Below are 23,513 nucleotides of genomic sequence, written 5' to 3'. Positions count from 1 at the left end.
TATCTCTAGCCTAAAAGTCAGGTGCTCATAGTGCCTTACGGTGTGTGTAGACAAGACGAGGGCCCTAAATTGAAGTGGTGGGTTTTTAAAAACACCACTTCAATTTAGGGCCCTTTAAACCCTTGTGTCATGTACATCTGTGCAACTAAACTGCCTCTCCAGCAGCAGGGAGGGGAGGGCGAGCTGCTGGTGGAGGGGGAGGGTTGGTGCTTCCCTCCTTAGCAGCAGCGGCTCCCCCCCCCAGGCAGTCCCCACCTGAAGGCACCTAGCTCGGACAGTCCCATGGGGGGCATTGCAGCTGCAGAGTGAAGTACTGGGCCCTCACACAGCTCAGGCAGGCTCCGGGGGGTGGGGGAAGAAGGGCAGACTCACCGCTTTTATTATTTGTTTTCCTCGGGTGGAACCTGCCTTCCCGGGCTGCTGCCAGGCTGCCTGCACAGGCTTCCTGCAGAGCCCCTGAGCTGCACGGAGCCCAATGCTTCACTCCGTGGCTGTAGGGCAGCAAACTAAAACTCCTTGGAGGTGTCATTTAAGGTGCGTTACGCCCCAAGTCATTTAAGGTACATTACGCCGCCAAATTTGCTACAGCGGCTGGAATTACTGCACAATACGCCGCCGACACGTGCAAACACCAACACCATTAAAGCAATGCATGAGCATTTAACCTGCTTTAAAGTGTTGTACACACATGCCCCCCCGTTTTGTCTACACATAGCCTTAGTTTTAGATGCCTAACCCCTTAGATCTAGCCCTTGCCCTCCAGGTCACACAATGAGTCAAGTCTTGAGTGAATGAGAGAAATGCTAGGTCCTGACCTCAAGTGGCTTCTGTTGCCTTAATGATGGCTTAAGCCTGGAAATCTCAAAGGCTGACTCACTGTAAATAAACAATTTACCCTAAACTAAGAACCCTATTCTTCTTGCAGCCACAGAAGCCCTCACTGACACTGGTAAGAGTAGAGGGAACAGCATTCCTGCTTTGAGGTGCTTGGTTAACCAACAGCTGAAATTGAATAACATGGTCATGATTTCAGGTCTTAAAGGCTGGATGAAGCGTGGAGAAAATATGTTGATTTGCAAATCTGACTCCTGTGCAGCAGTACCCTAGATCTAGTAGAATATGCATAGAGCTTCTGCAGTATAGAGATTTGGGAAAGCCACTTATCAGTAGCTTTTGCACCTGTTTCTACATCTATACAGCAGACTTAATATTGATACTACTTGCTCATCTTTTGAGACATGAATGAAAAGTGTTGGCTATGTTCTAAATAGATTATCTTCATTTATAGAGTGTCTTATGCTCTTAAATAGTTTTTCTCACTTATTCTCCATGATTTTTACCTTGCACTTCATGTACCCACTGTTTGGGGTAAAGCTGGAAGAAGAAAGAAATGTCACTTTGGGTGCTACACACCATTTTTCTTTAAAGGGAAATGAAAATGTCTAGAAATTTCTTAAGAAAGCAGTAACTCTGTTGAGCCCCCATATGGGTTATAAAGAGCTAAAAAGTAAAGGAATCAGAAGCCCTCATGGGGCCAGTTCAGCAGGCAAATTCTTACTTTTCCAAGTAAATAGACAGGCAGGGAGGGGTGTGTGCCTATGGGATGCCAACACAACACTGATGCCTTTTGACCCATACTGTTTCAGACAATTTCCTGAATATATTGTGCCTATGGAGTCAGCTCATTCTCTTCAAGGAAAACCTGCCTTTTACTTAGAAAATCCTGAATAAATCTGTGTTACTCATTTAAGACCACTCGTAATGATGGACTGGTTATGAGTTCAAACAGCTTTTCACCAGCACTCTACAGCTGACTTCTCAGTTGTGCATATTCTGCCCTTCCTTTGGCTTCAGTACATGGTCTAAAAGGCCTTTGATGTGTCTTGTATCTGTGTTATATTAAGTTCATATTTTACCTGATGCAATACATCAACAGAGCTGATGTCCCCTCAGCTAGCAAAGACTTCCTGGCTTCTTTGTGCAAAAGACATGTATGTGGTCTCAATTTGTACTATGGGGTTGACTGTCAAGAGCCCTTTGGTTTAGTTTCTATGAGTGTAGAATAAAGATTACAGGGACAAGGAACCATTTCTATTGGTTGGAATCGGTATAGAAATTAATTGTTGCATGTCCTATAAGATCTAAGCTAATATAGTTTAATAAATTATTTAATAGTAAATTACAGGAGGAAAAGGCAGCATTGTCCCTATTATTAGATTTAGCAAGAGTGCCAATAGGCATCATGGTCACTCTACTTTTCTTAAAAAGTCCTTAACAGTGAAAATGTCAGAAGTACCCTCTGAGACATGCTTCCAACAAGTCATCCCAGGCTCACTAAACTAAACTTCAGGGCTAGAAAACCAAGGATAAGCCAGGTGCATGTCATAAATAAAGAGTTGTGAAAGTAAAGTAAGTAGCCACATACCTCCAGGTCATTAAAGAACAAATGCGTATCTGCAAGGTTGAAGATCATTTCTTCCATCATAAGACCTATCCGCACAGAGGTGGTGGTGTCCTGTGAGACAGTAAAATGAGTACATTCTTTAGTGATTTTAAGCTTTCTTTCCATGATTTCTGCTGCTGGCTGAATTTGGGGTCTGCCTACTCTGCACATTGTTTTTGCTGTACACACATTAATGTTGCTTATTTCCCAGATATGTTCATAATAGTTTCCCATCCTTTTCCTTAACTTCATATATGGCCAAATTCTGTCCCTCTGTGGATGCATGTGGCTCATCTTGAACAACATGTAGCTTGTTTGGGGTGAGGATATTAAGGAAGTATTAAAAATCTGTAGCTTCATAACTCCCATGGGAAATTAGCAGCTTGTCTTGTTTTACTCATAGGTGTGACTTGTCTAACACCAAGCAATGACTCAGCGACGAGTTGGGAATTGAACATAGGCGCTGACTCTTGGTTCACTGTTCTGAACATCCAGCCAGATCCCTTTCTCTGCAGGGCACATTCACATCAGTCCGTAATCTTAAGGGATATCTTTACTGCAGATTTAAGCCAACTGATCAGCATCAACCACTCATATACAGCTAGCACAATATTCCCACTGCAAAGCTCTGCTACTCTTTCCTCTCTGCCCATGTCCATTTAGGTACCTATCACAAGGCTCTTCATGTTGAAATGCTCTAGGATTCCACCTTGTCAAGTGTGAGAGAATTTGTCTATCTTTTAGGAGAATTGTGGGAAGGCTTTGGAAGACGGTCATCACTAGTCCGCACTGCAGAGTGAACAGCTTCATGCCCTATTTGGAAGCCACAAGGCTCTACCTTTGACCTCCTGCCAGATATCCCAACCCAAGCTAATGACATCTCCATGCCAGGTAAAAATGTTTTAAGTTTGGATGATACAGGGTATTTTACAATTTGGATGGACCCATGCAGTATGGATATGAACTTAGTTCTGTTGTTGAAAGAATGACCAAGTGTAATAGGGAGTTGGTAGAGAGACAAATAATGCGCCTTCTAGGCCTCATTTAAACCAAAAGGTTGTACTGTTTTCGATATAATGGTATAGTTAAAGTTAGTTAGGTATAGTTAGTTACCATATAATCCCATACAGCAGAGTTATAACACTGCTTATATAGAATAGCTATTCCAATTCAAGAAGAGGAAAAATCTGTTTTTCTATAAAGCACCTTTATACCAGCATCACAGCAGGCACACTATGGATTGTATTGGTATACTTTTATTGGGGACAAAAAAAATTGCATCATGAACCAAAAGAATTACATCAGAACAAGAAAATTGTTCTAAACAAAGCATTAGTTATACCATGTGTTAGAAATGGGGATATTGTCAAAGGCTTCTACATACTCTAGCATGACTGACTGCATAGTAATGTCATATAACACTAGAACTTGTGTGCATGGTAACTTCATATAACACTAGAACCACTAGTAGTAAACCCTGACTCTTATACAGCACTTCCACCTGCAGATTTTAAAGTGTTTGATAAAGGAAAGCATCAAGTACCATACCCATGGGGTCTTGGCACTGCCAGCACTTAAAAACAGTCCTCTAATTTTTAATTATTTGAGAAAGAGATCTAATATTACTTACACAGGCACAAGTACCAAGAAATGCTCATTAACCTTCCACAATCCAGGCTCTGATCCTGGCCCACAATGAAATCAGTGACAGAATTCTCATTGAAATCAGTAGCCCTATTTGTCTCCTCATCCTTTTTGTTTGTTGGTTTCATTCATTAGCTACCCATGGACTGTCAACTCCTAGGGACATGGACTGTGCCTTTTTATTTGTGGGCAGTATCTAGTAAATTTTGAGCAGTACATAACAAATGGCTTCATAAAATTCCTCCCCCGGTCATGCCATTCTTCTAGTTTAGAAATACTGTTCCAAGAATAAAATGAAATTAAGTGAAATAATTATTGATCTTCCCTAGATTTAATTTTAAACTAGTCTTAGACAGTGATCCTCTGATCAAGTAATCTATTTCACTATTTGGGGCTTGATCTCTCACTGGGAACATGCAACTCCCAATAACATTAACCCTTAGCAAAACTGATAAATGAGCACCTGACACAGCCTCTCTTGTGACACGTGGCTCTAAATTGTTTTGTATGAATCCACTGTGACCGCCACTTCAGCTTAGCCCACTACAGTGCTAAATTTTATTTTTTTATTTTCCATGTCTCTCTATATTCAGGCCAAATAACTTGCTTATCCAGGTCCAGTGTAAAAACACAGAAATGTATGATGTCACAGGGTCTTAAGCGCTATTCATCTGCAGACTGTTTTCTTAAATATTTCTTAACACACAAACTAGAGTAATCAGTGGGTGATCTGGTAAACACCCTTTCAGTTCAGATGCATTTTGCTCCATCACATTAAGCAGCAAGAAAGCTTGAAATAGACCAATGGGCTCTCCAGTTGCAATTCATCTTCATTAAGACAGGGATCTCTCATCTTTGTGTGCCTCTAATGTATGTGGGTGGCTTTCTCCCACTGAAGTTACAAGTCCTGCTAAAACAGTGCAGATTTATATGTAGTCTTTGCCCTAATTTTCTGCAGGTTTGTGTAGAATCATGTTATTGCATGGCGAGGTCAGTAATGAACTAGTTTAGGAGGCCTACCCGAGAGCACAGTGTTTGGAGGCTGTTTCAATCAACCTTTGTGGCAGATGGGTAACCTAATTATTACGCATTCTTGGTGTAGTTGTCTTTAATTAGAATAGAATGGTTGTGGTTGCAGCCATATGAATGACTCACAGGGACTACACTAAACTAGAGAAAACCATTGTTACTCATGTTCAAAAATGCTTGCAACTGCCCAGGAGAGAAGGGCGCTTTCTTCTTTGGGGCTGAAAGTAAAACTAAAAAATTTACGGCCAATGTTCCTAATCGTAATTTTTGTCATAAAAGGTCTAAAACTACTCTCCGCCCCAATTTTTACAAATTTCAAGTATTTAGTGTATAAGTGAAATAAATATTTACAATAATTTCTTTCCAAGATTATTTATCCAGGAGATCAAGGTTAAAATCAGGAAGGCCTTTTCAGTCCCTGGCACGATTGCTTCAAACCTGCTCGAAGTCTCAACTGGGACTATTTGAAACTGTGGGAATGTGCACTGCAGCAAATCATGCCTCAGAGGAGCACTGCCTGTCTCCTTAGGGATGTTCAGATCTCTGCCCCCGAGATGGGGACTACCAATGGGAGAATTAGAGCAAGTCCCCAGTGCTGATGGAGGCACCAACACAGGTGTGAGGGTATTGATTTTCTTCAGCATGCTGGTGCTTGGAAAGCTCTAATTAATGTTCTGGTTATTGCAGAAGCTCTCTGTGACTAACACTGAATTGAATTTTACTGCCCACGTGAAGTTACATCAAGGGAGCTATTTTGAAGGAAAGATGTAGCTAGGAAGGAATGATTTTATTTTAATGAAGCAATTTATTTCTTCTATATTGTAAGGGCCATTACCTTTTAAATCTCTTTTCGGATATCTCACCGGTCGGTATCTTTCATATGTTTCTTTTCTTTGGGTCTGTCTGCAACTTTATTGGTATTAATAGCCAGCATGCAGTGGGGAACATTTGTGCAGTGCAGTGTATGAAGTTACTTTCTCTTAAACTGAAACAATATGTAGATTAAACTGCAGATGAGAAAAAATCCTTCTCTTGAGATAGAGAATGTGATGGAATGAAAATAAAAACAGAAAAATGCACTTTACCACCCAGCAGGGAAGTCAACTAGGGAAATGATTTGGCATCAATGCATAGCACAGTATGGACATTTCCTCTACAGTAGGGCATGTTTCCAAGTCTAAAACAGTCTGATAAAGTTAAACAGGCAAATCAGCACTCCTATCATTATTTATTATTCAGATAAATTGGTGTCCAGAGGCACCAGTCATGGCCAGGACTGCACAATGAATCCATACTTGTATTCCTGTATACCATAACTCCAAGAGTTACTAGTCACAGAGCAGGATCCATTACGCTAGGTGCTGTACAGACACAGAACAAAAAGATATCTCTTGGCTTAATAATTTTTGTTGCAGACAGACAGAAGCACAAGAAAAGAATGAGGTAATATTTGCCTGCAAGACAGGAAATATTCCTAGCACCTCACATCTTGTCAAAGTCTTCTGTAAGGATCACAGGAAAGGAGGAGTTCAAAGAAGAATAATGAAGTAGCTTTGCAGATGTTTATAGGAATCTTCTCCCAAAGCTGAGAGGCAGCATAGAAGAATGCAAACAGGCTACCAGAAAGCAGTAGTGATTATTAGTTGATGTTTCTTGGTGTCAGTATGAGAGGTATCAGGGCAGGAGTCGGTTAAATTAGGTGCTGTATAAAACAGAGACTCTTAAATTCAATTAAGAGTATTGCAAGTCACTGTCTAAGGACAGTACAGAGTCTGCTGCCTTCCTTTCTAGGAGGGGCTGACTTTAATGGATGACCTCTCTTCCCAAATTGGAAGCATGTCAGCTCAGCTTCTGACAGATGTATTTAAGGTATGATGCAAAACAGGTGCTAGAATACAATGTTTTGAATGATTTTTAACAGTATGGAGCTGACACTTCCACAGACACTGAGAGACGAAGATTGGCAGATTCAAGGTCCATAGTACAAATCTTCACCTCAATACTTTCCTTCAGATCCAGTATCCTCTTTGCACGCCCTTTATGCCAGGTGAGGTAGTGTGCTGGGTTCAGCCTTTAGCTTAAGGGCAGCTTTATTTCACAACTGCTGAAAGCCAACATAAGGTGCTGTTCCAGCAGCTGAAAATCAGCCAAGTAAAAGGGCAGCCTGTCTACTGGGAAAGCAGGTGTTGCAGAAGCCAATGCAGTGGCTTCATACTTATGCTTTAGGGGGATTCTCTCATGCAGAGGCGGGCAATTATTTCGGGCGGAGGACCGCTCACTGAGTTTTGGCAAGCCATTGAGGGCTGCATGACAGGCAGCCAGGAGCAGATAAATACTAATTTTCAAAAATTTTTAGGCGCCCCGCGGGCCAGATAGAGTGGTATGGTGGGCTGCATTTTGCCCACCCCTGGTCTAGAGGCTGGCTAAGCTAGCTTTGGTTTGGAAAACCTATACAAGGTTGCCCATATACCCTGAAAATTATCGTGGTAATTCTCTGGGATCTGTTAGTTTCCAAGGGTCCAGTTTTCCAATGTGTATGGGAAACATTTAACCTAAGGCTGGTTTTGAAGGTGACACAATCTGTGAATGCACTAACCCAGTAGTGAGACTGGATCTTAAACTCCTAAAAAATAATCTCCTCCCAAGAACTACTTCTTACAGCAAAAATGGATTAAACTGGAAACACAAGCTTTGAGTGCTTGTTTAGTAACATTAGAAGAATGAGGTCCTACCGCCTTACTAATCTAGTAGTTCTGCTTTAACAAACAAGGACAATGAGAGGTAGGGATAGAAAACAAGCAACATCCTTTGTAAATAAAACTACGGACATTACAGTCCACCCCTGGATGCGTTACCTCTGCCATGCACAGCTGTTGTAGCTTCCTTAAGTGCCCGAATTAAACAGCTTCACCCAATTACTTTTGGGGTGCAGTTATAGCATTAAGGGATATGTTACAGGCAGGAACCCTGAGACAGCTCAGCTGTTGTGCCACCATTGGCAGGGAACACATGCACCTTCCTATGGGATTAGAAAGGTTAGCACAATAGCAGGAGCACCAGTTTAGAAAAGGCCTTAGTATACTGAGGAGTACAAGGACTGCCATTGTGCCCGTCCAATGCAAAAGGGAAGGAACAGAGCACTTTATTACAGTGTTGTCAGACATTTCTGCTATGGTGTAATGTTGCAAGATCACTCTGGTGCGTAATTACAAATCTCTAACGCTGTCCTCATAAGCTAGCTGGGATCCAGAAATGGGAAGGTAGAGCAAAGTTGTAACCATTTGAACTGGGTCAGTTACTTTAAAAGTCTCTCTTGTTTATGATTTGAACAGCCACTGTTACCATTTCTAGCTAAGAAGAACTTATTTCACATACTGTGTGGACTGTCTGAACCAGGGCCTGATCTTGCAAGACAGACTCCAACCACCTTAGAACTGGTGCTGTACTTACACAACTCCACGGGAATTATGTTTTCATTTCTTATATCAATCTTATATTATGTTTAAGCAGTCATACTGATGACGACTCCATTTCTTTGCCAGGAGAGAGAGCCCTTTTGTTCAGGGGAAATTTTTTTTTTAGAGCCCAGCTGAAACCTGTGATTGTTATTTTATGTAAAGCAATTGGTGACAGTATTCCTACTCCTGGAATTGTCTAGTCCTGTGAATTAATGCTATCCTATTTGCAACCTTAAATTCAGCAGAACAATATCACTCCATCAAAAACTATATTCATTGGTCCATTTTTATTTAGCCTAGCATCCCCCTTGTTTAGTATTAAGGGGCAGGGCTAGGGATGTGAACCAAAGTCTGTAGAGAAGTCTTCAGTGTCCTTTGGTTCAAGGATAATCCCCATACCATGTTTCCTGGAGATCAGAAAGGTAAAAAACAGGGAGACAGAAGTCACTGGATCCTACAACACAAGCAGAAAAATACCTTACCTGGCCTGTTCCAGCCCCTGTAAATCAGAATCAAACTGGTTACAGTGTAGACTAGATCATTATAACAGCTTATTTTTGGACCTGCCCATTTTGCATTCTATCAAGATATTAATTGTTTTTAAGTAACCTCATTCAGCAGAGGGTTATTTCCCCCCCTCTAGTCTTTTCATGGTTTGAACTAAATACTAGAACTGGCAAAATGTGATGTTTTAAAAAACTGGCCTCTCAAATCAAAATTGTAATTTTTTTGTGAATCTAAATTCTGGAAAAGATATAAAAAATTGGGTCAATTTATATTTCATGTCAATTTTGGCCTATTTTTATTCTGATTTTGCTATAAATTGACTTAAATTTCAAAATGAAAAAAAAGTTAACCCACAAAATGCACCATCTTTGTTTCAAAGGTGTCAAAATACAATATTGACAGCATTTAAAAAATGTTGAAACATTTTTATAATAAAGAGCTTTTTGAAAAAACCCCAGCATTTTCACATTAGAGAAGTTTTTGTCTAAATTTTGGGTCGGCTCTCGTGAACAGTTACAGCCAGAACAAGGCACAACACAATTCAGTTCTGCAAAAATAGATCTTGCGGAGTAGTTTAATGATGACTGTTGCATGTGAAATAGACTTTGTATATACTGCAACTGAGAATGTGATTTCAGGTTTGATCCACCTAGCTTAGGCAATAACAATAGAGGCCGTACACCCGTACTAAGTTCCTTGCTATTTATCTAAGGAGTGACCAAATACTGGGCCAGACATTACACATAACTGAACAGAAACTGCTCTAAACCCACAACTGTACAGAAGTTTGGTGCACAGACTGGTTTAAAAATGGTGAATCCTGGTCTCAGAGATCTGGATCAGTCTGGTATCAGACTTAATCAATTTAGGTTAGACGAGTCTATTGAATATCTGACCCAGATCCCCTCCCATTGCAAGCTAGGTTGCAATCTGCCAGCATCCCAGTCTGCTTTGAAGCCCCTCCTCCCCCCCCCCCCTCCCCCCCACTGCTACCTTCCCCTCACAGGGCAGAGGGCTAGCCTCAGCCAGCGCTTGGCTGCTCCTGTGCTCTCACATAGCCCTGTCTTCTGCATGGGAGCAGGAAGGAGGAACCTTGCCACGCACCCCTTCCCCGCAACTGTACTAGCTTGGGTCTGGGGCAGCTGTCACTGGGACTTGGGAGAGTGCGAGAGTGGGATGGGACAGGAGCTGCACTCAAGACACCAGTGACCCAGGACCAGCAGTGACCCCCAGCCTGACCCAGCAGGCAGATCTGCTATGTGCTGCTGAGGGTACTGAGGGCATCCAAGCCCAGCTGCAGCCACACATGTACCCAAGACATGCCGGACAGGGCCCAGTGCTGGGCATCTCCTGGGCTGGCAGAGGCACCAGGACAGGGGCAGTGCAGAAGGCTACAGGTGTGTGGGGCTGGAGCTGTCATTAATGCACACCTCTAGGGGTAGGGGCAGGGCGTGGGCAAAGTAACAGGACCTGGCTCCAGGAATGCCAAGCCACTCTGTGAAGATTGTACTCTGCTGTCACCTGTCTCACGGTGCTGCCCAGGCAGCCAACTCTGTGCTGCCCTGCCCTACCCCACTGCCTACCAGGTGAGGTGCCCCACAGGTGTACCAGGGACAGTCCCCACAGGGCAGGAGCTCTGGGGTTAGTGTGCCACTCCCTGGGGACCCCCACCCCAGCTGTGGCTCAAGTCAGCACCTTCTCCACCTGCCCATTGAGGTGGCCCCACGAGAGGCACTGGCCCCGGGTAGTGGGCATGGGGCAGGAGCCAGTGCCTTGTGGGGGAACAGCTGCTGTAGTGGGGTGGGGGAAGAATTGCCCATCCTAAAGCTGCTGCCCTGCATATCACCCTGTAAGCTTGGAGATGGCCAGGAAAATGGCAGGACACGGTGGGCCAGAGCAGGGCAGAGCCAGCTGCCCGGGCAGTGCCAGGAGGCAGGCAGCAGCACAGAACTGTCTGCACAGAGTGGCTTGGCATCCTTGGAGCTAGAGTCTGAATCCCATTGCTTTTCCCCCACCTTGCTCTCATCCTCAGAGGTGTACACTGGTGACACCTGGCCCCGCATGCCCGCAGCCTGCTATGTTTCTCAGTCACTCCCGCTCCTGTCCTGGAGCCTCTGCCAACCCAGGCCCTGTGTGACGTGTCCTGGGTACATGTGTGGATGCAGCCAGCTTGGACACCTCCAATGCCCTGCCCTCAGTAGCATGCGGTAGATCTGCCTGCCAAGAGGGGGCTGGGGGGGGGCGGGGGGCAGTTCCAGGTCACAGGAAACAGCCCCTGTCCTTCTCCCCACCCCTTCCGCCTTGCTGACAGCCACCCCAGATCTAAGCTAGCATGGTGGGGGCCTCCACTCCTCACTCCCCTCCTCCCATTGCCCAGCCCTGCTCCCTGCCAGCACATGGCTGTTGGCAGGGCAGTGGGGGGCAGAGGCAGCCTGCTTAGAGGCATTCGGGAGTACCCCCAACCTGCTGGCTTTGGCCACTGCAGGCAGTCTGCATAATGCCTGCCCCTCAGAGCCAGTGTCTGTTCTGGTCCCTCCTGGCCCAGCTTTGAGCACTTACAGTAAAGCACGAAACTGACCACTTCTGCCTTGCGTTTTTTGAACATTTGTCCTTAGCCTGGAAGTCCATGCTGCCGTATCTTCATTGCTACCACCATTCATGCCAGACAGAGTAAGGCCAGCTTGAGTATGCCTACATGTCTTGCAGTCACACTTCCTACTACAGTGCAGACTTGCTTAATTGCTTGGTACCAACAAAAGTCTCCTCATTGCTTCTTTCCCAAAACACTGAGCCTTACTTTTCACTATGGCTTATACCTGCCCTAAAGTATGCATTAAAAACACATGTATTTGTTACCACCTGCAGCTACTACTAATCCAGGTGGCTGGGCCTTCACAGGCAGTTACCTCCTCCTGTACAGCTTTTGGGGAAATTGTAATAGGAAGTGAGAGGCAGGCTTATCTCTGGCAATCTCTCAAGTGCAAGTCACTCTTACCTCAGTTTCTGGTTCCAAATTGCTCTAGCTCCAAGCTTCTGTCTTGCAGACAAACTGTTCAGACTTGCATGCCATGAGCAAAGGGACAGACCTGGCTGCTTTGAGATGGATAGCAAACTATAGCAGACTTGTTGTCTGAGTTTGCCTTTATTTACCAATGTGCCAATTAACCTGACATTCTGAACACTAGGACAATGCGATTCCAAGCATGTATCTTGGATTCAGACTTTTTTTCTTTTTAAAAGAAAAAAAAATTTAAAGCCTGCTATTTAAAACCAATCAGGCTCTTTAAATCCCTGCCAAATACCTGTTTATGCCGTGAGCAAATAATTACTTTTCTACAAGGAAGAAAGTATTAATTAAAAGTATTTATCAGACTCCTATTCTGTAGGTTTATCTGCAGGAGGTGTCAGCCAGAGGTGAGAGACGGATTAGTACACAATCGAGAGCTTTCCAAGTTAAATCTCCTCCTTGGGGTTAGATGTTAATAATGAAGCTGGCACTAAAAGAAGGAATTTAATGGTTTTAATTGGGTTTAATTACTTGGAAACTCCTGGAAAAAACAACCAGTTTGGTTGCAATATTATTAAAAGAAAAAAAAAAAGCAATGGCTTGAAGAGAGAGAAGGTTGGGCCACATGTTTGAACAAAGACAGGTTGCGAGAATAAACTAGTTCATTTGGATGCTGTATTTCATACCCTGATCAGAATGTGAGAAGGCTGCCCGGTTCACAGGGAAAAGTGGCCCCCATGGGTACATGTAGAATCTGTTTTCCTCAATTCAAGTAGGTACATGTATTTGTATTTGGGCTTTCAAGGAGGGGAAACCCTTTAGTTCTTTTCATGGGACTTTTAAAGTGCTGAGGAAACCAATTTATAGAGCTATAGACCTCTGTTTCTCAAACTGGGGTATGCTTGCCCCTAGGATCATACAGAGAACATCTAGAGGATGGAAAAATAGATGAAGGGAAAGGCAAATTATAAATGGAGAAAAAGAATAAGAATAAAGAAGGATGCTGTTACCATGCAACTGGCGACATAGTACTAAATAATCCATATTGCTTCCTGGTTATACGTACACTGAATATATACACAACAAGGAAGCATAGACTCAAAGAGAGCCAAACATTTTTGAAAAAAAAAAAATCACTGAACTAGATAAATGCTAGTTTTAGTCTTCTGGACAGCTGCTTCCCAAGCAGTGGTGCTCTGAAAAGATAGGGAAATAGAGGAGGATTTTCTGAAAGTGCTTAAGTGACTTCACAGCCTAGTTCTATTTTCAAAAATGACTTAGGAACCTAAACCTCATAGAAAGTAAATCAAACTTTTAAAAAAATAGGACTGGATGATTTTGAAAATAGCACTGCAGACCTCTCGCTGGTTTATATGAGACAGTTTGGAGACTGAAATAAATGGGACCATTACACATACAATCACAGTATTTCATCTGAAAAATGATAAATTCAGATTGATTAGATATGCTTTTGAGCCTGAATGAACAACCCTAACATTCAACATGCTGTAAACTTTGCCTGACAAAAGCAAACAGTAGCTAAACAAAACAAAAAAAGCCTTCATGATTTCTTTTTTTTCACAGCTAGCTTTGTACATATATTAAAAATGTAATATGGGAGGTATCAAAAACAGTGCTCTTAACCAAAGTCATCAGCCAAGTACATATTTTCCACCTATAAATTTGAAGGTAGCACAAAATTAAATCAGATGTTGAGGTGTTCTTATGGATATGTTTCACAGAGTTGTCTTGGCTCCTAAATCTATTTTCAGTGTTTATAAATCTGTTTTTTCTTTGGAAATGTCTAAGCTGGGGTCAGCAATCTATAGTCCACGGGCAGGATCTGGCCAATGGGATGATTTTATCTGGCTCTCAAGCTGGGGGGGTGCTTCTGCAGTGATCTGCATGTACAGCCATGAGTGGGTGGTTGGGAGAATCGCAGCAGTGGCTGTGGCCAGGTTGGTTGAGAATCAGTGCAGCAGACCATACTGGCTCTCCCAAGTCATCTTCCTTAGTCTGTCAATGCAGAGATTGCCTTAAAGGAAAACTGATTTCCATTGCATTCCTTGTATAAGATTCTCGTCACTGGAGCCCTTCCTAGCACAGCTTTTTTGGTGCATGGTGGAACTTGGAGCCATGGAGCAGCTTTGTAGGACTGGGATCTTTTCATTTGGAGTTATGCTCACTGGTTTGTCATAATATAAACACAGTGGTTGCTCCCTTAGGGCTCTCATCTGGCCCCAATGCTGCTTTCGTTAGACACATTAGTGCTCTCTTAGCTTTTTCTCAAGTTGCCTTATCAACCGTTTTCATTGTGATCTTGATGACAGCTATTATGAAGGATCCATCCTTTCAGGATTTAAAAAATTGGGACCCTCTAATTAAGAAAAACAGTGCTCATATCTTCTAGCTAAAGAGGAGACCTCAGTACTGCGGTATTCTGTTTCCAAACTCTGGCTGTAGAGAGAAAACCTGCTGGGACCCTGATTTCTTTTGCTTGACTAGCAGGCTCTTCAATCCCCAAGGTTTCTGTGCCACCATCAGTATACCTCAAAAGTAGTAATATGGATATCTTAACATTGTTCAAAAGCAAGATCTGAAAAGACTCCACAGTTATTGGTGCCCTCTGAATACTGGTGGATAAGATTTTCGCACTGGAGATAATAATGTACTATACAATTAGAACTTGCTGCAAGGGTGAGACATTTCAAGGGCAATAGAACAAAAAATAAATCTGATCCTTATATTGAAGAGATGATTACATCTGCATCATATAATTTGTCATACTATCCTTTGCCAAGCAGCTGAAGCTCTGACATTCCTGTCTAAGAGCAGAACACCAGTAGGCCTCTTTGCACTGCCTTTAGACTTCAGTTTGTGGACAGCATAGTGATGCTCTAGCCACACATGGTGGCACCTATTCTAAAGATGCGTTATAAAATGTTAATTAGCATGCAGAACCTGCCTAAGGCTTGTTCCAGTGTCCTATCATTGTGTTCTCTCCCTTGCATGCTTTTATGGGTTTCTACATAATTTCCTAATGCCCAGTGCAGAGATGTAAACAGCAGACCTTTTCCAGAAGGCAGGTGCATTTACAGTCAAATAACCTGAACAGGGAATAAAGCTTGGTCTCTTATCATGCTCCTGTTTCTCATGTTTATTAGGGCTGGATAAAAATATTTCCTTTGTGGGCAAAACCATCATCTCATCTGTGCTAAGGGAAAATACCTAATTTTTGCCTTGAGGGAACAAAATGAAACCTCTCTTGCTTGTTTTATTTTTGTGCTGGGGAAATTAAGTCAGTTTCTGTAGACAAAATTGTCTAATGTCTTGTTAGTCAAGCGGTACATTTGACTCAGAGTGAGCAGTAGGATATTGCCATTTTCAGGGCCACTCGGCTGACAACAGCCATACATTAAAGTCCAGATTCAGTATATTCCACTACATGTTCTGACACTTACTTGCATTAATCTGTCCACAGATAATGGGGACAGTGCCTTAGAGCTGTTTTGCTCTTATCAGGAGCCAGATAAAGTTTCCTCATTAAGCAGATACAGTTAGAAAAGATGGTTTGCCAGTGTCTGTTGCAAATAGATCCCTGCTCTTCTCTTAAATGTACCGCTTATGCCACAGCAACAAGAATTTCAGGGGACTTCAAAGGTTCTGTATGCCAAACCTATGTGGTCTACTCATCAGGAAAAAAAATCTGTACCAAAATGCAGAGGTATGCAGGACAAGGTATTTAAACCCCCAGCTCCCATACTCCACAAGTGCGTAGAAGCTGAACAGTTTCAGACACTCAGATGAATCCCTCCCCTATGGCAATGGCTTCAAAGGTATCCTCAGGATCCATATCTGTGAATGCTGGGGTTTGATTAATGTCCCATGGGAATCAGGCCCCTAAATAGTTTCATTTTGTTGCATTTTTAAATCTGTGCAATGGTTCTTCTGTTCATCAAGAAAAAATGTTTGTTAAGGCATGTGGAAGGCTTTACATCCGATGTTATCCTAACTCAGCAAGTTGTTTCTCACTACCCTCACTATTTTCTGCTCCGAGATAGAATATAATTATCTTATTCAAATCCTGTCCCATGAAAAAGGGCCATGTTTTCATGATACAGTCCACTGAGGTAGAAACATCTAGTTGTGCACAACCACGCAGAATTGTCTTTGACATGCAACAATATAGTTTATCTGTGTTTACATGTCGAGTTTGAATATCTCTTTTTAATACAGGTTCCTAAATATAATAGAAGTAAACTATGTTTAATTACTTGGAGGCGCTCAGGACTACAGTCACCTCAGCTACCACTTGGCTGGTAATCCAGCATCATTTATGACATGCACTTTCTATTAAAAAAATCCTTTAATACTCCTAAATGTCATATGTGCGCACTGTGCTTAGAAAGCCCATGGATCACCTAAGCTCTGCTACAAGAGGTTAAATTCATAAATCCTGTTCATAAAGTCTCCTGTGTCCACCTTTCCAACTATGATAGTTAGTTTTACCTGTTTGCACTGTTACTTCTTCCAGTTACACAACTAAAATGACAGAACACCAACATTTGCTCTCAAAATACATTTTAGAAATAATCAAACAACTGGAATTATATATTCTGTATGGTTCCTCCTTTCTCCCCAGTAATGAGCCAATAATTAATATAGCAAGCATGTCTAAAGGAACGGACTTTTTTTAATTACCTAAAATGACTGAATGGTTTTTTTATTTAACTTAAAAAGGCATTAAATACAAGATTTAGCCTGCAGTGGGTAAAAAATCTCCAACTTCCTCAGAAAATCCTTTCCAAATTGTATTCATCTTGACTTAATCCACAATCTACTGAGTGAATTAGGCTGTATTTGTTTTGAAAATCTATTTTATGGAGTTCCAAGGTCTGTGTTTTCCTTAGGAAGGGCTTATTCTGCCTTTTTGACCAGGATGCCTGCTAGTAGGCCATAGCCTAGGCCTCTGCAGGTTTTTAATGTCCCAAGGTGCCCAGCACATATGACTAACAAAATGTAAATAAACACAGCTGAGCCAAGAAGAAATTGGAAGGTTTTCTCATTAAAGAAATAAAATAAACAGATGTCCTTAAGCACTTTGGCTCATGTTTGTCAAAGGAATGGAAAACTCTCAGATGTTTGAACAGCAGTAGTGATACAAGGCCACATCTTGAGCAAAAGGAGGAGGAGAAAGAAGAAAAAAAAGTCCATGACACTTTGAATTAACTAATAGTCCTCAGGGGAGGGCGCTTTTGATTTGAACCTTAGCAACTTCTACAAATAGTTTTTAACTGCCTAGTAATAAAATGGGTTTTTATTTCTTCTCAGTTTGTAAAGTACTAAAGGACAGATCCAGCCACTAAGAGCATGAATCACCATCAGTTTTGATTAAAACCCTATGGTGTTTCAAATGGGTAGTGGTTTTTGGGGCCGGTGTAAAAATACAGCAATGTACAAGCTGTTTTAGGCATAAAGGCCTGTGATTAAAAAAAAAAAAGGTATCAAGTACAGTTGATCAAAATCTTTTTCAATGAAAAATTTTAACTAAAGTCCACTGAAACAAGCCTTTTGCAGGAGCATCAGTTCTACTGACACTTTTGCTGAGGTAGGTCTAGGATGAAATTTCTGGTCCAAGTGACAGCAAGGACTTGAACTGGGTAGAGTAGAGACTCAAACCCAAGACTCCCAAGTTACAAACAAGTGTCCTAACCACTAGGCTATTTATTATCTTAGGGTAGGTCATATTATATTTTTCACAAAACTCATCCTGATAGGAAAGCACTTGTTCCAACCTCAACATTTTGTGAAACTGAATTCTTGTTTTCTAGTTTTTTCAAGTGTTATGGAGTTAGGAAACCAGTTCCCCTTGAAAAACAGTGCAATTAGGGATCAGTTTTCTTAGGGCCCTTTAAAATCTTAGCCTAAAGCAACTGTTGAAGCAGAAAAATGGTAAAGTCAAATCAAGGCCCACAAAGGGCAGGGAGAATACAAATGGACTACAACAACTCTGATCCAGGTACAGATTCAGATTTTTTTTTTCTTGAGCAAATTCCCATCTGATGCATAGCAACAGCTGTGGACCCAATCAGTCCTTAATAGTCTTAAAAACAAGTGGTTTTTAAGGCTTTACGTATGCATTTGGAGGATATGTCCTCATTTGTGGCATCACTGTTACTGCACTAATGTGAACCTGTGGTTTGGAAAGGCAAAGCGAGTACTGGCAACAGTGCGGCTTATACCTGCTTGAGGGAAATTCCACAGTGTTTCCTTGTCTCTTGAAGTGTTTGCACTAGTAGTTGACTGGACTGGAGAGAATCCCTGGCCAGACAAGGCTGGAGAAGATATACTCAGTACCAGAGATAGTCAACTTTGAAGATTCAGAAAATTAATCTCAGACCATAAATTTCCATAAGTTTTTTATTTGAAAATTTAGGCAAAATGTGCTCCCTCTGCTACTAATTTCTGTTAAAATTGTGTCAATTTAAGGTGTTGACTACAATCTTGCATTCAGTTTTGCAGATCTAAACCTGTTTTCTATTAGATAATATTGAATATTTGATAAAGATGCAACAAAATTTCAGAATTCCATGTTCTGATAGCAACACGAGCAGTCTTCCAAAATGTTCAGTTTTGTAATTCAGTGTTAAAAAATCCTTTTCATTTGTTTCCAAAACTTGTAATAGGAAAAATGACAATACTAAATTTTGGTTTAGTCATTATTTTTATATTACAATAGAGTAAGCGGTACCAACTGAAAACAGTACCATACTTCTAGGTGAAAAAGATAATATTCCACTACTATGAAGAACTTACAGTCTAAATATACATGACCAAAAACAGCACTGGAGAAGAAGCATCAGTATCTTCTGTAATATATTAGCAACACAAAAATACTTAGTACCTTTTTGTTTCTACCATACATTAAAACATGTTAGACTGAATCTGTCAAACACAGCTTTTCACTGCTAATGAGGGATGCCAAAGAGAAGGCTAACAACTAGAATGCATGAGTCGAGACAAAAGAAGTCTGCTGACTTGTAAGATTATGATAATTAGAAAGAATTAATTTAACAGTTTGCCAAATTGTGTAATGGGGAAGGAGAAGGTCTGTTGTCTCTTTTACCATGTATTATGTTAGGTTAAGAGGATCTCAGGTGGCATGTCCTGCCTTTGTTGAGCTATTTCAAGCCAGAACACAGAATGAAGGGCCAAACCCAGTTGTGCCAGAAGCCAGTAGTGCATAATTCTCCTTTCCCATACCACTGCATCTGACTCAGCCCGAACTCCAGTACTGTTGTAGTTCTGACTCCCTTATTTCCCTATGTGGTTTCTTCAGAGGCTTGTTTTGGTGCACTGTTCTTTGCAGATATAGTAAAGGCTCCAGTCTACTTCTGTTGCATGAGAGATCACTCTAATGTGTACCTGAAGGGATGAGAAAGGCTGGGTGGACAGTATATTAAGCCATAATAATGGGCTGCTCTGTCTGTTAAGAACCCTAGTCACACAGTAAATACGCTACACCCATGCTGTATGCAGCAGCCTGTGGAACAGGTTTCTAAACGGAGTATTCACAGCTAATTGAATATGGCTGCAGACGCTTCTTAACCCCCTTCTACATTGAAGCACCTCCAACTGAGACGTTAGGGGGTGGGGAGGTTTTCTCCAGCCTGCCAGCTTCTCTGCCACGTTCAGGCAGGATAAAACCTCCCTTTGTGTGTCCCTGATAGTATGCTTCTGTTTTGAGAGTTAATCCAGCTTGTAATTGGAACAGAAGCGATATATCCTCCAAATCATAGGCAGGGCAGTTTGATGGGGAACTGCACCCTCAGTTCCTGTATATAGAGCAGTTGTTTAGGGTCACCTGGTGACCATTCATAAGGCAGACGCATAATGCATACTCTGAGCGTGAGGACAGAGAAGAGTGCATTGCACTGGCAGTGTTACTTCTCTGATACCAGCCCCAACCTCTTGGCACCTACATATAAAAAGAAGCGCTGCCAGTACCTCATCACCAGGAATCCTGGTTTTCTCTGATTAAAAAAAATCCCCAATTTCCAGGTATAAAAAAGTAACCCAAAATCCAGATTTTTCCGTGATTAAAAAATCCAGATTTTTCCACTCGGGCAATGGGCAAGGGGAGTGCTGGTGCCCCCCCCGAGAGTGCTGGTCAGGGAGTAGAGGCGCCAGGAGAAGCGCCGCTGGCACTTCCAGGTCAGCGTGCATGACAGCGGGGGGTAACCCCCCTCCCCAGTCGGTGTGATCGGCTGCGGGGCACACCCCTCCCTGCTCTGTCACTGATGACTGGCCGTGGGGCGGGGTGGCAAGTGTCGCCATGCAAGTAGATGTAGAAGTTACTTATACAGTGACTGTCTTTAGGCAAGGCTGGGTTGGAGTCTTTCTACCCACTGTTGAAGCTACTGCATTATAAAGGAATGGAAGAGTATTGGGGCCAGAGAGGCTAAGTAAGGGGGACTATGACTCACCTTCCTCCAGTGCTGCTCTTTCCCCAACCATCCCCTCTTCCCAGCCACTTGCACACTTCTTTTGCCAAGACAGAACAGGAATTCTTCATCAACTATTAATAGCCAAACTTAGTCCTAAGTGTGATTGCACAGCAGGCCTATTCTGCATAAGTTTATTCTTCCTTATCCTGCCTGTTCCTTTTCTATTTTTTACGTACAACAAGGTGAGAGTTTACACAATGGCTGCTGCAAACTGTCTCATTCATTATGTTCAGTAGGAAAAGTAACCACTTCAATTATTTTGTACAACATAGGCCTGAACAAATCCCTGCTTGGAAATGTGTGCTTGATTTTCAGAGGGTGCTGTTAAAAGTGTTATTGGTATTCCACATGGTGCAGTGGATTTCTGCACCACAAACACCATTTTATAACCTTTACAACTGTGCACATCTAACAGTGGACAATAAATCTCTCTCACTAATTACACATCCAGCTTGTTATAACCATCATAAAACAACTACAGCTGGTAAAGCCATAAAATGATGTCAAATCATATTTCTACTTGTTAAAGAGAAGCAGGATTATTTTCCAATCTCTTCATGAAGCTGCAGTGTTTAAAGCTATGTGCAGAAACAGCTGCCAAATAGGTCATCAACCTTAAATTAGGTAATGTTATTGTCTTTATTCCTCCTCATTTAAAAATGTTTGGCATGATGTAAGTCAAAGTGATCAAACTATTATAAATAAGGGAACCGCCATATACCTAAAAAACCACACAACTCTAAATACAAGTACCATTTTTTCAGAATTCCACAGCAGCCAAGTTCAAGCACTTCAAAGTTTCCTCTAATACTTACAGAACAGATTCCTTATGTACATGACATAATCAGTTTGGGGGACAGATTTTCCAAGGTATTTAGGTACCTAATGAAGCAGAGAAGTAGCTAGTATGCCACCAGGTTCTTAAATGCCTTAAAAAATATCTGGTCTCAGTTGGCTATTTAAGGTAAAAGGTAAAGTGCTGTTTGTGGGTTGGCCAAAGGAAAAGATCTCTTGAGAAAATATATATATTGGGGTTTTTCTCTTATGTTACTCTGTGACTCTTATGAAAACAATAGACCAACAGAAAAACATTACCTTGTTCACTCTAGACTAACTATTTCCCACCTGCTGGATAAACCGTTTTTCCTAGGAGACATGTCTTTGAAAGAATAACAGCTCAGTGTCCTATCTATTAGCAACTGAACAATGCAAGCTTTTGAAGAAAAGGTCTATGATGGGAAACCTAAATTAAATTTTCACTTGTTTGAGGGAAATACTACAAGACTTAGAGTACAAAATTTGTCTGAGCGTAACAGGAGCATCTGTTTGAAAAGATGCCTTATTAACAGCCCCCCACAATACCCATTGCAATTTGACAAACAGTCATGTTAAAAAAGAGATTATTTAAAATTTTACCTTCCCATATCTGGATGCGAAGGTTCCTGTGAGCAAGGAGTGAAAAATAATTATCGTCTCGTCCAAATCCCACACAAACACACGCTGTAATGAAAGAAGGGTGGGGGTGAAAGAGAGACAAATACATCCATACATTAAGTGTTTGCGGGACTGCATGCAATTAGGAAAAGATTTTACTTGAATACACCTTTTATGATAAAAAAAAAAAAGCCTACTTCAACCAGTGACGCCTCTTTAAAGTTGGTAAAAATAAAAAAAGAAGAATCAGTTCTTAGAAAGGCAATCAGGAATATCAGTTCTGTCGGTCTGCTGCCCCAGCATGCACGGAAATATCAATGACTTAACTTACCAGGAGAACAGAACAACAGAATCAAAAGATGTCAGAGTCCAGAGAACAGAATTTTGTCCACAGATTTTTTTTTTAAACCGACTAACTATGGTTATAGATCCAAATGTCTAGCTAATATCATTTTTGCTCTGATCATTCTCTAGTCAATTATTCGCAAATCAGTGCCACAGTTTTTCATGGCTGGATTTATTAACAAACAAGGAATTAGCACTGTTACCTCAATCTCACTGTCAGCAGTGGGGGAAGGATCATTGCTTCTTTTTGATCGGCCTCGTACCTTTCCGTCAGATGCTCGGTGCTGCCTGTCTGCTTCTATGTCTTTTACGGGTGTTGCTGCATATTCCCCTGTTGTGAGAAAAGGCATGCCAGTAAAAGCCTAAGTTTCACTATCTATTCCCCTTCACAAGTGTTTCTTTTAATACGAGAAAACGATGTTAAGGCAAAGGTATGACAGAGAGAATAACACTGATTCATGGAAAGCCTCTCAAGATGCTGCACCTCCATACGCTGCAGTCTCAGGTGGGAAAATATGCCCCTCCAAGTACCCATCCAAAACCTGGCCTACATGTTAAGAATTTCACCAAACTAGGTATGCTCAGTAAGGGAGTAAGCATTTCTGAAACATATGCATAAGGCAGGCTGCAAATAGACTTTTTGCCTTCTATAAAAAAAATTTGACGGCATAAAACCCAAGTGAACAGACTTCTTGGCCCTTTATTGTGCCACAAATGCCCACATTTGTGAGCACAGGGATTCCTAGTCACTGTTTGTGCCGCCTTTTTGTGGCCAACATCTTATGGTAGCAGAATGCAGGCAGCCCAGAGCTTTCTCTGCTCTTCAGCCACCACAGGCAGGCATTTCCATGGTTTCAGAAGCCCAATCCTATATGCCTTCAAGGAGATTTCTGGGGCGTGCACTTTTCACTGCTGAACCCCTAGTAAGGACATGTTCTGCAAGCATGAAGAGGGGAGCCCCTATGAGATTAACCCCCTCCATGTTTGCAGGTGCATACCATGAGAATCCCCCTGCAGTGTGTGCATCATGCTGCCATACCCTGAGTTGGCCTATGGCCATCATCCCACAAGATCAGGCCCATGAAGACCTGGAGTGGCAGAGACCCTACCTGCAGGACCATGGTCCCAGAGAAGCCTAT

General features: G+C 42.0%; 1 protein-coding gene and 1 long non-coding RNA gene across 10 annotated transcripts in view; one reads left to right on the top strand and one right to left on the bottom strand.

The window, feature by feature from the left end:
• Positions 1 to 23,513, top strand: part of LOC149856652 (uncharacterized) — a 175,917-nt gene that overhangs the window by 27,790 nt on the left and 124,614 nt on the right. The window contains exon 2 of the long non-coding RNA XR_016444372.1: positions 3,188 to 3,334. This is a non-coding gene — a long non-coding RNA (uncharacterized LOC149856652). The remainder of the gene's footprint in view (positions 1 to 3,187; positions 3,335 to 23,513) is intronic.
• The window catches only part of EYA2 (EYA transcriptional coactivator and phosphatase 2), a 147,096-nt gene that overhangs the window by 21,445 nt on the left and 102,138 nt on the right, over positions 1 to 23,513 (bottom strand). For 8 of the 9 annotated variants that reach the window (XM_090064130.1, XM_090064136.1, XM_090064137.1 and 5 more), the window contains 3 exons: positions 22,578 to 22,705; positions 22,012 to 22,095; positions 2,426 to 2,515 (listed from right to left, as the gene is read on the bottom strand). In XM_090064130.1, coding sequence (XP_089920256.1) covers positions 2,426 to 2,515; positions 22,012 to 22,095; positions 22,578 to 22,705 — 302 coding nt within the window. The remainder of the gene's footprint in view (positions 1 to 2,425; positions 2,516 to 22,011; positions 22,096 to 22,577; positions 22,706 to 23,513) is intronic. The other variant, XM_090064129.1, reaches the window with a different exon arrangement.

The sequence above is a fragment of the Crocodylus siamensis genome, chromosome 10 (genome assembly GCF_052110815.1).
Source record: "Crocodylus siamensis isolate JL-2025a chromosome 10, ASM5211081v1, whole genome shotgun sequence".
Classification (NCBI taxonomy): domain Eukaryota; kingdom Metazoa; phylum Chordata; order Crocodylia; family Crocodylidae; genus Crocodylus; species Crocodylus siamensis.
The sequence above is the reverse complement of the archived record's forward strand: the minus strand, read 5'-3'. Positions and strand labels throughout refer to the sequence as shown.